This window comes from Telopea speciosissima, chromosome 3 (assembly GCF_018873765.1).
Source record: "Telopea speciosissima isolate NSW1024214 ecotype Mountain lineage chromosome 3, Tspe_v1, whole genome shotgun sequence".
In the NCBI taxonomy this organism is placed as follows: domain Eukaryota; kingdom Viridiplantae; phylum Streptophyta; class Magnoliopsida; order Proteales; family Proteaceae; genus Telopea; species Telopea speciosissima.
The window spans coordinates 122,808-139,308 of record NC_057918.1 but is presented as its reverse complement, the minus strand read 5'-3'; the positions used below and the strand labels follow the sequence as shown (position 1 = coordinate 139,308).

General features: G+C 39.5%; 1 protein-coding gene and 1 long non-coding RNA gene across 2 annotated transcripts in view; both read right to left on the bottom strand.

The window, feature by feature from the left end:
- Positions 1-6,955, bottom strand: part of LOC122656112 — a 73,331-nt gene extending 66,376 nt beyond the window's left edge. The window contains exons 1-2 of the mRNA XM_043850561.1: positions 6,636-6,955; positions 3,656-3,725 (exon numbers count right to left, since the gene is read on the bottom strand). Of these exons, the coding sequence (XP_043706496.1) occupies positions 3,656-3,725; positions 6,636-6,868 (303 nt within the window). The 5' untranslated portion in view covers positions 6,869-6,955. The remainder of the gene's footprint in view (positions 1-3,655; positions 3,726-6,635) is intronic.
- Positions 6,956-15,967: 9,012 nt separating this feature from the next.
- On the bottom strand, positions 15,968-16,501 carry LOC122653634. Its single transcript, XR_006331838.1, has 3 exons — positions 16,441-16,501; positions 16,292-16,368; positions 15,968-16,038 (listed from the first exon to the last, which is right to left on the bottom strand). It is a non-coding gene; the product is annotated as an uncharacterized LOC122653634 (long non-coding RNA).

Below are 16,501 nucleotides of genomic sequence, written 5' to 3'. Positions count from 1 at the left end.
TATATGGTGAAGGTGAATCCTGATGGATCTGTGGCTCGTTTGAAGGCCTGTCTTGTTGCGAAGGGCTATGCCCAAGTATATGGGGTTGATTACTTGGATACTTTCTCTCCTGTAGCGAAGCTCACTTCTGTACGCATTTTGATTTCTCTTGCTGCTACTTACCATTGGCCTTTGTATCAGCTAGATGTCAAGAATGTCTTTTTACACGGGGATTTGATTGAGGAAGTTTATATGGAGCAACCTCCTGGGTTTGTTGCTCAGAGTGAGTCTGGCTTGGTGTGTAAGTTAGAGAAGTCTCTATATGGGCTGAAACAGTCTTTTAAGGCCTGGTTTGGCAAGTCTACTCAGGTTGTGTTAGAGTTTGGGCTGACACGCTGTGGTAGTGATCATTCTGTGTTCTTCCGCCACTCTGGTGCAGGGAAAATATTTCTTGTGGTTTATGTAGATGATATAGTCATTACAAGAGATGATGTTTCTGGTATTAAAGATTTGAAGGTACACTTGTAGCAAAAATTTCAGACCAAGGATCTAGGTAAGTTGAAGTATTTTTTGGGTGTGGAAGTTGCTCAGTCAAAGAAAGGAATTTATGTGCTTGATCTTCTTTCAGAGACAGGAATATGTGCTTGATCTTCTTTCAGAGACAGGACTGTTGGGTGCTAAACCTCTAGATACCCCTATGGATCCCAATTTGAAACTTACTGCTGATGATGGTGATATTTTGCCTGATCCTGATTGGTATCGGAGGTTAGTTGGCAAGTTAAATTACTTAACAGTAACTAGGCCGGATGTAACCTTTCTTGTTAGTGCGGTGAGTCAGTTTTATCCGCCCCACAAACATCTCATTGGGAGGCAGTTGTGCATATCTTACGCTATCTTAAAAAGGCTCCTGGACGTAGTCTTCTATACAGTGATCATGGACATAGGAGAATATAGGGTTTTTCAGATGCTGATTGGGCAGGGTCTCCAGTTGACAGGAGGTCTACTACTGGCTATTGTATATTTGTTGGAGGTAATTTGATGCCCTGGAAGAGCAAGAAACAGACAGTAGTTGCTCGTTCCAATGCAGAGTCAAAGTATAGGGCTATGGCACTTGCTACTTGTGAATTGATGTGGATAAGACAATTGTTGGCTAAGCTTGGGTTAGTTGATGTTTCTCCTATGCAGTTGTGGTGTGATAACCAAGTTGTTGTCCATATTGCTTCAAATCCTGTGTTTCATGAGAGGACAAAACACATTGAGGTTGGCTGCATTTTGTTCGAGAGAAGCTGCAACAAGGGCTGAGTTCTCTTTGTCATGTTCGTACTGGAGAACAGCTTGCAGATGTCTTTACGAAGTCTTTGGGGAGTGCAAGAGTGGATTATATTTGTAACAAGTTGGGCATGATTAACATCTATGCTCCAGCTTGAGGGGGAGTGTTATTGAGATTATGTAATCTCGGTATTAGCGCCTGCTGCTAATACCGAGAATAGTTAGAGGGTAGTTTAGGGAGTTTTTATGTTACATATGTTTTATGTTGTTTTACTGTTATGCCCTTAAGAGCTTATTTAATTAAGTTTTGTGGGAGGTCAAACATAACGTGCGACTCCCAAGTTGCATTCATCTTCTCCTCTTCTTCTCTCGTTTTCTCCTTCTTCTTCTTCTTCCTTTTTCTCTTATTATTGACATTACTCAATCCCCAAAGTTGGTTAGTACTCATGCCACGCAAGAATAAAATAAAAGTAAACTTCCAAAATTACCCCAAAAATCTGTTTAAACCACAATGGGAAAAATAGGAGGGAAGGGTCGTTGCAATTTTCTCTACATGTTTTTATTTTTTTTATTGTTTCTCCCACTTTTGCTTTTGTTTGTTTTTTTTTTTTTTTTGACCAAGTTTCCTTCCACCAATCACCGCAGGGTGGGAATAGGTATTGAGAGGGTATTTTGGAACATACAAAAACCCTAGGAGGGGTTTGTGAACCCTAGGATGGTGAGTGAACCATCCTCTTTTTTTATTTTATTTTACTTTTTTAATTGTTTCTATTGTTTTCTATTCCAGCAATTAAGGTGTACTTCCCTTTGGATTCGATGATATAGCTTTGTTTTTATTTTTTTTAGGGGATAATAACCGCTTTGATTTCATTTCTTTTTTTTGTTGAACCGCTTTGACTTCTACTCCTACAATTAAGGTGCAATTTCATTGGATTTCACAGTTTTTAAAACAGTTAAATGAGGTTGGTGCAATTTTGGAAGTTTGCTTTTATTTTATTCCAGCGTGGCATGAGTACTAACCAACTTTGGGGATTAAGTAAATCTTTTTAAAATAGAAAGTAGTGGATGTAAAACAAATTTGACCTACTTATCTTGTAATTTCCGTTCTTATCTAGTGGATCGAAGTAATTTTCCCTTTTTTTTGGGGGGATCTGTGGATGCACCAAGTAAAAAACAAGATGCAAAAATGTTATCTGAGCTCCTTGATAGTAAAGTTGAAGAGATTTGGGAGGATAATGTGATTCAAGTAGTCACTGACAATACTGCCAATTATGTTGGTAGATTATTAATGGAGAAAAGAAAGAAGTTGTATTGGACTCCATATGCAGCTCATTGCCTAGACCTTATGACGGAGGAAATAGGCAATTTAAAAGCATACAAGTCTGTTATATTAAAGGGGAGAAAAATAATCCACAATTAGGTTGAACATATAATTTCTTTCTCTTGAGGATGTGACTTTATGAATGTATTAGCATAAGAAGATCAATGTTGAACCAGGCCTGTTGCCTCACAACAAACAAACCATTGACCTGATTCAGACTCATCTTTGGACTGCACCAATAAGGCAATAACTATGAATTTGAAATAATATTTTGGGTCCTCAACCCAAAAGTGGCAACTCTTAGGAAAAGGATTCACTTTTTCGGAAAAATTTGTGGTTCTCACAAGCAAATCTGGGAACCTTATTGACTGAGTAATGACACAGCCCTCGAGCTCACGAAGTCATAGGCGCCAGCCTAGTTAGAAATTACCAAGGCCAGTCTCACCTAGCCCTGATGGACCACCTAGACTTCACCTAAGACATCAGCCTTGACAAAGCTGAGTGCATTAAGATCTCAGCACTGGTACCACTCATCCCAACACCCTGATGGTATGGATAAAGAGAAGAAATATCAAATCCATGAACATGCATCACTCATCCAAAACTCCTGATAATTTGGATAAGGAGAAGAGGTATAAAATCCATTATACTTAGTTTTTATGAATTCAAGTCTTCATTTTTTCTGATTATGAATTCAAGTCCATAATTATGTTTGCTTTTTATTTTTCAGATGTGTACCAAAACCAAAAGGAAGACTTCTGATGCAGCACACCCTAGGATTATGGATATCTTAAGGCTGAACTACAAGGAACGGTGGTGGGTAATAGAGTAGGGCTGATTAGAGTTTATAAAAATAAAAGAGAATAGGCAAAGGAAGAAACAATCAATGTAATTGGACTGTGGACAGTACTCATGAACAGTAAGTAACCGAGGAAAGTATCTAGGGAAAACAACATACAAGAGTGGGAAAACAACAAGAAACTAAGAAAAATGCCCACTGAAATAGAGACTATAAAATTAAGGTTTCTGAAATTGAAGAGGAAAAGAAGAATAGCAGAAAATCAGGGAAGAATAAACTGACAGCACCTCAATTTCACTCCAATCTCCAGAAGCACCCCAACCATCTTGGGATTGCTTTGCAGTTTCCGTAATTAATCTGCAAATGAGAAATAAATTAGAGTTAGTAACTGTTCTGACTTGCAATTCTGACACAAAATAGATAACTGATGAAGTAAAACCAGTCAAATAACAGTTATGATGGAACTAAATATCAGTCAAAACTGACCGAAATCTCCGAGTTGTCTTGGTTTCAGGCCTGGCCGAAACAAATCCCTTTGTTGAAACCCAAGTTTCGACCCTGGGTTGAAACCCAGGGAGGCCTAAAGGTCAAAACCCGATGTTGAAACTTCAAAACGAGATCCAGCACATTTCAATTTCAGGCCTGACCAAAACCAGGTCCGAAATCGAGATCTTGATTCTTGGGGCTAATGCAGAACTTAAGATTATTTAGGCTGCTGATACGCCCAGGTTGTCAAGAGTGTAATTAGGGAACTAGGGGCTGTCTAGGTAAGTTAAGGTTTAGCAGCAACAAACCCAAAAGAAACAAAACAGAGAATACAATACTGAAACAGAAAAGGAGATAAAATAGAACTACAGTTAGTTATCAAATCAGTAAACAGAGAACTAATGAATACTGACAGAAACTGAATGGTAGTCTAGAAAAATAATTCAGAATAGGCAAAGTTTCAGATCCAAATCCAGCAACTCAGAACATTAGCTATGAAGCTTAAAAACTGAGAAAATAGTTCTGATATACTGGTTAAATAACAGAATCAGATATTAGGGACTAAATAACAGATCACAGATCTAAAATACTAACCTGATACCAGAACATAAAAGCTTTCAGATCTGGTAAGTTGCAGGTTACTTACTGGCTATCTTAGCAGTACTCAAAGGAAAGTTTCTCTGCAGGACCTCTGTAGAGTAGTATCTGCGGTTACAGAGAAGATCAGACAGCAGATTATCCTAGTTTCAGCACCTGCAGCGACAACAGAGAAGGGAAAACAGGGTACCCAAGGCAGGGAGAAAGAGAGAAATAAGGGGTGATATAGGGGCGCAACTGAGTTTTTACCAGGGAAAGGATTCAGAATGATGGAGGGGGAGGAGAGATGGATCAACTTGCAGACTTGCTAGGAAGAAGGGGGGAGAGAAAGAAAGAGAAATTGCAGGAGGGAAAGAATAAGAAGAAACCTGAATCATAGGGGGAGTGAGAGAAAGACAACAATCTCAATTTCAATATAAAAATTCCTGATTCCTTTCAATAATCGATTAGGGGGGTTACAGTTCTTTAAATGAAAAAAGAAATATAATTCCACTTAAAGTGGACTTCCTAAAGAAATAACAAAGAATAAGAATGAGTGATTGCCCTTCTCCGACCCTTACTGCCCAACTTGAGAGTGGACAGCTAATACGTTCCACTTATTGAACAGGGTTCTATGGTCGGTCCGTGACCCCTGGATGTTTAAGGTAATAAAATAAGAGACTTTTTAACAGAATAAAAGACTCCCTAAACTAACCAGCAACCAGAACTGGCCCCACACTTAATGCAGCTATCAATTAGATAACAAAAAAACCTACACTTCTAATAATTACAAATAAACCTCCAAAATAATTATGAGAAACCCCCAAGTAAAAAAATACTTCGCAATTTACTGCCATGGATCTTGGGCTTGGCTAAGGGACCGGAATGTTTGGGCTTTTACTTCCAAAGCTTGTCATAATGGTTCAGACAATCCAAAGCTACTGCATCAGGGACAAAGTCCAAACATTAAGCATGGCACAATATTCAAATGTTCAACCAGTATCAAAACAATGATGGAAATGGTTTTTTTTTTTGAGGAAAACTGTTTTGCACAGCCCCATTTAGGAAGGGCTTCCAAAATAGGCCACCATTTTGAGCCACATGGACAGATGATGTGGCAATTCCAACAGTTGTATAGAGAGGATATGGTATGGATTATCCATGTGTTAAATTTCATACTCAATTCAAGCAAATACTCTCCCATATATGTCCATGCATCCCCATGCATGATGCATGTGTCTATGCACGCCTATGATACTTCAATGATCAATCACAACTATGAACTCTCCCATAGTCCTGGATTTTTCAAAGTTCTATTTTGCCTCAAGGAAAATTCTATTTGGACTGAAACTTGACATGTGAGCACTGAGCAAGGGACCTAGAGGTCTACCTGTGAACAAAATTTGGGCCCCATCTGATTTGCCATGTGGCAGATTTGTAGGGTTGTTTAAGAAAGGTCTCCTAAACGGATATGCAAGAAAAAGGTCCCCTTTTTCTAATGCTTCAAATTCAGTTGCATGCTCAACATACATTAAACATCTCAACCAATCAATGCTAAAATTTCTACCAGAATGTATCACAGTGTACTAATCTTCTCCATTAAAAAGATCGAGATAAATGAGTAATGTTAGAGAAACATACATCACATCTTGCAAATTTGAAATTTTAGCTTAAGAGCCACATTTATTTCGCAATTTTGAAGACAACTTCATTCATGACAATAATCAATCAGATCATACTAAAACATATGCAAAAATTTTATAACCCCCCCCCCACCCCCCTTTAGGGGCCCTCCTAGAAAGGGATAAAGACTTCATAAAAGACACAGAAGATTGTGAATTGTAAGAGGTACATTAAACGATAAAAATAGTAAGGGAAAACATATATAAAAGTCTCCGGTTTCTTCTTCTATTGGTAATGAATTGTTATTCACCAAAAGTCTCCGGTATTAGTTCTTGGAGACAAATTCACATGATCAGATAGGCAATGACAATTGGTGGCCATAATGAACATCTCGCCCAACATGTCGCAACACATTTCCAGAAGACCAAACCGATGATATAATGGACAGAAACATTGGAGGATAACAGGAAACACCTCCTACTCTCTTCTCTTGATCAGTAAAAATTTGACATTCATTAAAACAAAAGAAGAAGAAGACACAATAATACGCAAGTCTTCGCGGATCAGATTTTGTTTGTGTACCTTTCAATCTCACTGTAGAGCTGAACTCCGGTGGTTTCTTGAGGTTGGTCATCGGAATAACATAACCGCTTACGAGGACGGCTGGCATCCCTATGCCGGCGGAGGCGGTTTCCTGACCGAAAGTAAAGGCCGCAACGTTGGCGGTTTTGAGAAACCCGTAAGCTATATTCGCCTTGAATCTGAGGATATCGCGGTGCAACGAACGCATGCGGAGTCCAGACTTTTGTGTTCATCTCCCAAACCTCCCAGCTATTCGACCAGTGCACAGACAAACATACACAAGAAAAATCTCTCCGCGTTCCAAAACCCCGCCCGACCGGTGAGTGCCAATATATATTTTTATTTTTATGTTTGGGAAAAAGATCTTTGTTCGGGAATGTGGCTTACATCAGCACTCCCATGAGTCTATCTCTTTTCTCTCCATGTGAAAAGACACATCTACCCCCTTGTTTTAAGGAGGAGAGAGATAGACACGGGAGTGCTGGCGTAAGCCACACTCCCGGACAGAAAACTGCTTCCCCTTATTTCTTTTTGGGAGGGAGGATGTGGACCGGTGGAGGGGTCAGACACTCAGACCTTGGCGATTGTTTGATAGAAGTGTGTACGGTGGACAGTAACTTGTCATTCCAACTCTGACATAACTTGCGAACTAGGATTTTAGATTCAACTTGGGTCACTACTCGGGATAACTTATTACATTGTGTTTGGTTGCGTAAATTTATAGGTGTTACATCTACAAACACATGAATCCCAATTTTTTTAAGGGAAATTATCAGCGCCACCCCCTGAGTTATACCCTTATTTTAATGCAACCCCCGTAAGTACTCAAATATCAAAATCAACCCAAAATCTAACAGGGTTTAAGTCTTAGTGCTGTTAAGTGGTGAAGTCAGCAGGTAAAATTATAATTATAAACAATTATACCCTTCCAACTCTTCTTCTTCTTCTTCACCAACTACAATTCAACCCACCACCATGCTGGCCCCCACCACCCAAACCCCCTGCCCCCCAACCCACCTGCATGCGGGCTCTCAAGATCCTGCAGCCCTTGCCTCCGTGCGCCTCTACCCTGAAAACACACCCCAGCCCCTGAATCGTTTGAGAATATGGAGCAGACTTCACCATAGAATCGCTGAGAACCCTAGCAGACATCGCTAAGACCCTAGAAATCCAAAATCTACTGATACATAAATAAATCTTTCAAGAATATAATAACAAAACTGTGAATATCACAAAACTCAAGTTTGAAATTACCGTTTTTGATTGATTCTCTTTCAATCCGTTTCTCTCTCTGGATGATATATAAAATCGGTGCTTCGAATCCATTATAGATATATAGGAAGATGCAGAGGCAAAGCAACGACTCGAATTTCCGAATTCTGATCAGTTCCCCTATCTCTCCTCCCACTCACCTTCTTCAGCAACCTTTTCTCCGTCGATGAAAGAAATTTTGCAAAAAAAAGACATCTCAATGTCAAACTCTCTATTTTCCTTTATGGGTGTTTCTGCTTACGAAAACTACGATCAATTCAGAATTCTGAAACTAAGAAGGGGAGAAAAATAAGAGCAAGGAACCTTTGGTGTCTTTGGGATATGCTCTCCAACTCAACCAAGGAGAGCATACACATGGCTTTGCTCGCAGTCGTGGTGTCGATGCCTATGTCGTCACTTTCACCATCGGTGGTCTCAGCGTTATCAGTCATCCTTCCCGGGAAGCACAGGGGCATGAATCGCTGGAGTGGAGTTCCTGGGATTTAGCCGGACACTTGCAGGTTCTCCGGCAGGTGGGCTGGTCGCAAGTATGGAAGATGGAGGTGGGGTGCCTATTTTCCCTTCCAGGTTTGAAGTGCAAAGCCAGTGTCGAGGGTATTTTAGTCATTTGTATTTTATACAGTTAACCCGTTAGATTTTGGATTGGTTTTGATATTTGGATACTTAATGAGGTTGTATTAAAATAAGAGTGTAACTCAAGGGGTGGTGCTGATAATTTCATTTTTTTTAATCGTTTGGTTGGAAAAACGGATTTACATTATGAGATACACCATTTTACACTAAAAATCTAAATCTTGAGATTTAATCCTGAGATTCAAGAAATTAAACCCTATGGTATAAAAGGCCTAACATCTTGAGATTCAGATAGAATTGCGATAGAGGCAATACCGTTGAAGACTTTAAGATAGGTGAAGTTGAAGGAGAATGAAGGAGAGATCTCGCTCTGGTGAGTTCGATCCTTCCATTAGCACAGATTTCTCTATCTCTCTCTCTCAGTGTCGCTTTCTCTCTTGCGCTCTCTGTTTCTAGGGTTTCGATTGTGGGAAGTTCTGATCTGACCTAGGTTATTCCCTCTCCTATTTTGTCCAGAGAAACCGGATCATAATCACCCTGCAAGAAGAGTGCCTGGTGTTAGGTCAGAGAAAACTTATTAGGTAATTTTTAAGGCTTTTGAAATAGATATCTTCTGGTTCTAAAATCTATTGTATCCTCTATGAATCTGTGTGTGGGATGAGTAGTAGCCATGTGTGTGTGATACGTCTCAGAGTCCTTCTCTGCTCTCTCGCTTCCTCTGCATATGGCCATTTGTGAACTTTTTTAATTTTAGTTTTCATTTTTTGTCTTAATATGACCCTGGTTTCTTCTCTCCTTCAACCTTCTGACAAGTCGCGGCTAGGCAGTTCTAGGTATCCCAAAACCCTCTTTAAATTCTTCCGGCCTCCTCTTCTCTATTTTTTCCTTCTCCCAGCCCGCTGCTCTTCTTCTCTTTCTCTGGTTTATATTTTCTTTTAATTCTTATTCTGATGCTTGGGTGGCTCACTGGCTCCATTGATGGCATGCCAGCACTCCTCCCTGAAGCCCTCTCTCTCCCCCATCTCCTACCTGAAACCCTCCTTTTGCCTGCATTTTTTTTTATTCTTCTCATCTTCCTTCCCTTCTCTGTTGGATATCTGTCTCTTCTTTTTTTTTTCTTCTCCTTCTCTGCCTTCTCTGTCTCAGAGACCTTCTCTGCTCTCTCCTATCTATTTGTTTGATTCCAACATTGTAATTTAAGAGATTTGAATGCATGTGTGAATTACTGGGTAGCATTCTAAAAGGAAATTTGATTGTATAGCTAATGGATGGTTTTTTTATGAAGCTTAATACTTTGCTATTGAGTCTTCTTGTTTACAGAATATTATTTCCTTTATTCTGCTTTCTACTTCCTTCAACAGAATAGGACTCCCATAATTAAATTTCCATTCTGAATTTATCTAACAAAAACCCCACGCCACCTAACTTCTTTCCTTGAATCCAGAAACTGTAGTTATTAGGGAATATTGAAAAGGGACATTTGTTAGTTCTGGAATTTGCATATTGTCTAAAAGTAGCTGTATGTTTGGTCAATTTTTTCCTTTTGGGGGTTTGGGATGGGGGAGGGATGGGGATTGGGGTTGGGTTGGAAGTGGGCAGAGGTCTAGATCTGTCATTCTAAGAGAAATTTGATACCTACTAGCCATGTGTGTGTGATATGTTTCTTCTCTGAAATTTCTGAAATGGGTATTCTCTGTCGTTTGTTTGTTTAGCTGCTTGAATGGTGAAATCTGAAATTGTATACAGATTATTAGTATAAATGGATAAGAGAGTGAATTGGCACTCTACTCCATTTGAGAAAAGGCTGGAGAGAGCTTTAAACAGAGGTTCTGCTGAAGCTTACACCAGCAAATTTTAGATAAGAGGCTGAGATATGGATCTGGGAGTGGTTTCAAGGTCATTGATTCCGTTTTCTTTGTGGTTTCAAAGTTCACTGATACTCCGGTATGTTTGTGTTGTTCATGAGTCATGAGAGATTCCATGCTGTTGTTTGTACTGCCAAGGAAGTGGTTGTCTATTGTTCATTACGGTTGTTTTAAAGAGATTGGAAATTGAAAATAATACATATTTTAATGGGATTTAAATTTATCATTTATAGAAGAAAAACCTTGAATTATCTTCTCTCTCTCTCTCTCTCTTTTTGGGTAAAAACCTTGAATTGAAATCTGTTCACCTGACAGATTTCATGAGCTGAAAAAGGGGGTTTCCATTAGTTCCATTCTCCATATATTTTTACATAAATACCCATATAGATGCCTTTCTCTGCCATGTGGTTTGACATGAAGGACCAACCAAGCTCATAACTGATTCAACTTGAGCCTGACATCATATATTGCTGGAAGCTGAAATGGGAACTAGTCTCAACTTCAGTGCCGTTGCCCAACTTGTAAAGCACTTTTGAGCCTTGCTCTACAAAAGACAGCCCTTTATACTATTCTTGATTTCTTAGAAGAAAAAAAAAATAAAGAGGTGCTTTTGCCACTTGGCATAGTTCTATAAAACTGCAACTTGTCACAGGGACTAAGCACATGATGAATGTCTGCTAACGTTTAAAAACAGTACCTCTTTCGGCATGTTTTTGTGTTTTGTTAGAACAGCAATCCCAACCCTCTCAAGTAATATGATCAAGTATTTTGGTTGGGATCAGTGGTGTTCAATCATGGCTAGCTAGATCTTCTAGCTTTACAGTTCTGAACCCACTCCACGCATCTCTTGCTCCCTTCCCTTCCCTTCCCTTGGGATATAGAGACATAGAGGTCCCATGAAAAAGGAAAATTAAAGAATGGTGGGCAATGGAGCTATGTCAACAATTTTTCTGCTGTTGTGCCTTCTTGTACTGTTTTGCACTTTCAAATATTAGAGATTGGCTCCTTTGCAGAGACAACATTCTCAGATTTTTAAAATAAGGAATTAATGGATCGTCATGGTCGGTTACAATGAAAATTGATGAAGAGCAATTGTAATGAAAATTGAATTATGTTGTTCATGGATCTTTTCCCTGATCTCATGGTCGGTTATAAGTGCACCTGAAGAAAAATTAGGATTTTGCCCACAGTTTCTTCATTGCAATGCTAAAAACTCTATATTCGATGCTTCTATCTGGTGGTCATATGTGTTGGGATTTCCCCGAAATGCGACGAGTGTGGGCTTAATTAATTATCGGGTCGTTCATTGATGGGGATCAAGAAATACAAGGGCCGATGTGGCTGCTACTATTTATTGAGATGGACTGGCCCAGCCTGGCCCATTGTGGAAGTGGGTCAGGGTTTTTGGGAGTATTATAAATACTACTGATGAGGGGTCCCTGCATTCACTATTATCTTTTCTCCACAAAGAAAGAGAGTTGTGGGAGAGTTTAGGAGGCGGCAGAAGATCCCCATCGCGGATTGCACTCATTCTCTGATAGATCGATGCTGCTTATGGAGGCGTTCTTATGTGTTCTTCATCAATATACGTGGGTGCCAGGTACATTTTGCTTTCCCTATTTATTTTGATTCAATCGTGTTCTAGGGATCTGTATGGGGACGGATTCGGGTTTCTCAAAACCTTTGAATGTTCTAACAAGTGGTATCAGAGCCGACCATACGGACCTAGGATCGATTGATTAAGAACCTAGATCGAGTTTTGACGGTGGAAATAGGGATTTTGGCATAATCGCACGTTTTCGCCGCTGCCAGAATTTTCCACCGGCGAAAGTTTAATATTTTTACACGAATGCGAAGGGCTTGAAGAGACGAACACGGCGGTGAGTGGATCGTTGTCGTTGGTGGCCGAACGTGTCGGCACGCGCCCCCCAAAGGCTCGAGTGAGATCCACGCGCCGACGACCGCTGCAGAAAAAAAAATCTCCATAGCGATGCTGACGTCCTTGCGGGGCAAGTTTGACCCGGTCAACCGAGACCCGATCAAAGTTAACCCGACCCGCATGGCTGACCAGACTCGACCATTGACCCATTGTTTGACCCGTATCCTGGGCCGACGGTCCGGTTCGGCTTGATTTGGGTTGATTCGATCGAACCGGTTCAATTCGGATTTAAAAAAAAAAAGGGGAAAAGACTATAAAACTTCAAATGGACCGTGTGGGTTCGTTTGGATGAATTTTGAGACGCGGTTTTTCTGGTGTGTCTGTTTTTGCGTGCTCTTCGGTTTGATATGCAATTCGACATACTTTGTATGAACAAAAATAGTGATTTTGGAGGTTTTTGTGTTTTCCAGTTGTTTTGGGAACAGAATCGACTGGTTTAGAACGTTTTCAATTGTTCCAAAAACTATATTTCCTGTTTTGGAACGCCGTTTTGATCGGATTTTGTCCTGGGATGCTCCATTTTGCTTGAATTTTTCAAGGTCGACGTTTTGGGCATCCAATTCGAATATTTTGGTTAATTTTATGGGACCTGTTATGATGATTGTGTCACCTTCGAGTGACGTATGGGTGAGTGGAGCGTCTGATTAGGCTCCGGTTGGTCTTGTTTTGTTCGTAATTACAAGACCTACCCATGGTACATGGTTTTGGGACATTTAATAATCCCAGGGACCTGTATTGGACGATTATGCTGCTTTAAGCATATTTGGACTATTTTGGGTTGACTATTGTCGCATTGATGATAAACGTGCATATCACAACACATTATGGACAATCGATGTATTTACTTCCACACATATTGCTGCATATTTGGTTGAGGAATTATGAGAGGGTAAAATGGTGATCCACCAAAGTGGCCCATTGAATCCTTTTATGGTTCTGTCAAGGCAGCGGAATAGGTGACATTAGACCAAAGGCGATATTACCAAAGTTTGACGAGGTGATATGCATATGTATTGGAAGGGATAGTGGTCTAAGGGTTCCAGTTGCCCAAAGGTGCTGGGATTTCTGAAAACTACTGATCTCTTCACATAAAGGCAATGTGTCCATCCAAAGATAGTGTACTTGAAGAAATTGGGATGCGTGGCCTAGGGGTTTTCTTACCGCCCAAAGGTGGAGGAAAATTTCTGAAAGTCATCGACATCTCACGGTAATTACAGTGCGATAAATTGTTATTGAGATGCATAACCTAGGGGTTTCTTTATCACCCAAAGGTGGAGGGAGATTTCTGAAAGTTGTTGCTATCTCGCGGTATTTATGGTACGATAAAGACGTGTACCGGTATGATAAAGACGTGTACCTTTGACCCGAAAAGGGCAAGAATGCAGTATTGTAAAGAAGTGTTAGTGTTTGATATTTATCATCTTGATTGTACGCATACATGTGTCTGATGAGTTGATGATAAATGTTTAGAACCACTGATTTTATGTTGATGCATGTTTAATGATAAGACAACATGCGATGGGTGAAGAACATGTTAGTTTGTGTGATATAGAAACCTTTAATATTATGATGTCCTGTTTCTATATGTTGATGAAAATGTTATGCTATTGACGAATAACAACTTATTATGGTAGATGAAATAATAAGTGAATAATTATGGTAACTGACAGTTAACCAACGAGCATAATGAACCATGAACGAATAATCCATCAATAAGAATTGTAGCAATGAAACATTGTTTTAAAAACAATTTGTAACCTATAGGGTATAATCGGCCTTGAGCCATTTGACGAAAGCTACTTCGGTGGCATGGATTGAAAATGCATCAATATTATGAAAGGATAAAGCCAAATACTGAAATAAAACAAGGAATGAATGAGTGAATTAAAAATCACGAAGAATATGTTGAGGAAGTTGATGCACTTAACAAACTACGATTATACCCTTGAAAGAAATTGATATCTAATTGTGCGCAAGAAAGAAAGTAAGAAGCTTGAGAATGATAACTTGACTGAGAACGAAAGAAGTAATCGGTTCGAATAGTTTGACGTTTTGATTAGTTTATACCGGGATTTGTGGTTTGAATTTTTACTTTCAAACTTGATCGATTTAGTTTGTTCGATTCTCTTGATCACTGGGAGTGCTTCTTTATATGATTGTTCTGTTAGTGGATTGAGAATTCTTCCTATCTCGTTGATATGCTTGTTGAGTGAGAGGACTTAATATATGTTTTCGTTTCGATTATGGTGCTTCTGTTCGTTGTGATGAATAGCATCTGCATGCATGCATATGATTGATGTGTTTATGGGCCTTTTGGTCCAAGGATGTTCGATTGGCGACGAGACAAGTCGTTCGGCTATTTCTAACCACGGATGTTCTATTGGTGATAAACTAAGTCGTTCGATTACCAACGAATCATGTTGATGTTCAAAGGTAATCCATGAGTCGTACGATGCTCATGATACGTTCGAGGACCCACAACGAATGATGATGATATTTATGTGATCACAGACGTGGACGACATTCCTTGTACAAATTATCTCAAGGCGATTCATGTTAGTAAGTAGGTCTTTGTTTGTAGCTGATAGAAAGTGATATGCCATATGTTGAGGTGTATTTTCTGTTGTTGCTCGACATCGATGTATTTACTGACTGGATCAAGGTTTAGTAGCATTATTGTTGTGCTGAGATCCCATGGCCACATCTGATAATGATGACTTTATAATTAATGTAGCCCAAGTGGGAGATTGTTGGGATTTCCCCGAAATGCAACGAGTGTGAACTTAATTAATTATCGGGTCGATCATTGATGGGGATCAAGAAATACAAGGGCCGACGTGGCTGCTACTATTTTATTGAGATGGACCGGCCCGGCCCGGCCCATTGTGGAAGTGGGTCAGGGTTTTTGGGAGTATTATAAATACTACTGATGAGGGGTCCTTGCATTCACTATTCTCTTTTCTCCACAAAGAAAGAGAGTTGTGGGAGAGTATAGGAGGCGACAGAAGATCCCCATCGTGGATTGCACTCATTATCTGACAGATCGATGCTGCTTTTGGAGGCGTTCTTATGTGTTCTTCATCAACATACGTGGGTGCCAGGTACACTTTGCTTTCCCTATTTATTCTGATTCAATGGTGTTCTAGGGATCTGGATGGGGGACGGATTCGGGTTTCTCAAAACCCTTGAATGTTCTAACAATATGTTCTTGTAAATTTGATTGTATAGCTAATGGATGGTTTTTTTATGAAGGTTAGGACTTTGCTATTGAGTCTTCTTGTTTAGAGAATATTATTTCCTTTATTCTGCTTTCTACTTCCTTTGAGGCAAAATCTTATGACCTGTACATCACTATCTTATGTTTTAAGCAAAACCTAGTAAGAGAAATGATAGAACAGCAAAGCCATTTTTTTGTTGATAGAACACCTTCATTTAGAATGCCAAGACAATCTTTAATGATCTTTACATCTGAAGTTTTCGTGGGTATTTCTGACTGGGAGAGAAGCTATATCAGATGCTAATACATTATGAAAAGAAAGCCCTTCGATTAACAAAAACCCCACCCCACCTAACTTAAAAAAATATTGATGGGGGACTAAAGCCAGATACCCAGAAAAAATTAATTCTTGTGGACTAAAGCCAGTCCAGTACCAATGAAATCTTGAGTGTGAGAGAGAGAGAGAGGGGGGGGGGGGGTGTAGGGGAAGATCCAAATACATGCTCCTTTGTCAGTGCTCTTCACTGTTCTATACATCTTCATGAACAAGCACATAAAAGAATTATACAAAGTCCACAATGCTAAGATTACTCTCTTGAAACCCTTTTGTCCTTACCCTTTGTTTTCCAAACAGGCCAAACCCCACTTCCACTACCAAAAATATTAAAATAACCTAAATATATAACCAATAATATAAAAAATAATAGCTAAGAAAAAAAAATATATAATAATATTTGTTTTCCTCTTAATTTCAAAGCAATGGAGATTGCTCCTCAGTAACCTCACCTACCTGCAGGTGACTCTTCACATGAGCTAGTGTTAAGTCCTTCACATTCATTAACTCCAAAACTGATTCGGGTGTTGCCCCTACACAAATATAACTCACAAAATTGATTAATTTGGTAGAAGGAAGAAATTGATTAATGGAGATTTTCTTACTTTCATGGCCACCAATAAGCTCTACTACATGAACAAAATGGGCATGTAGAGTAGTGGTCCA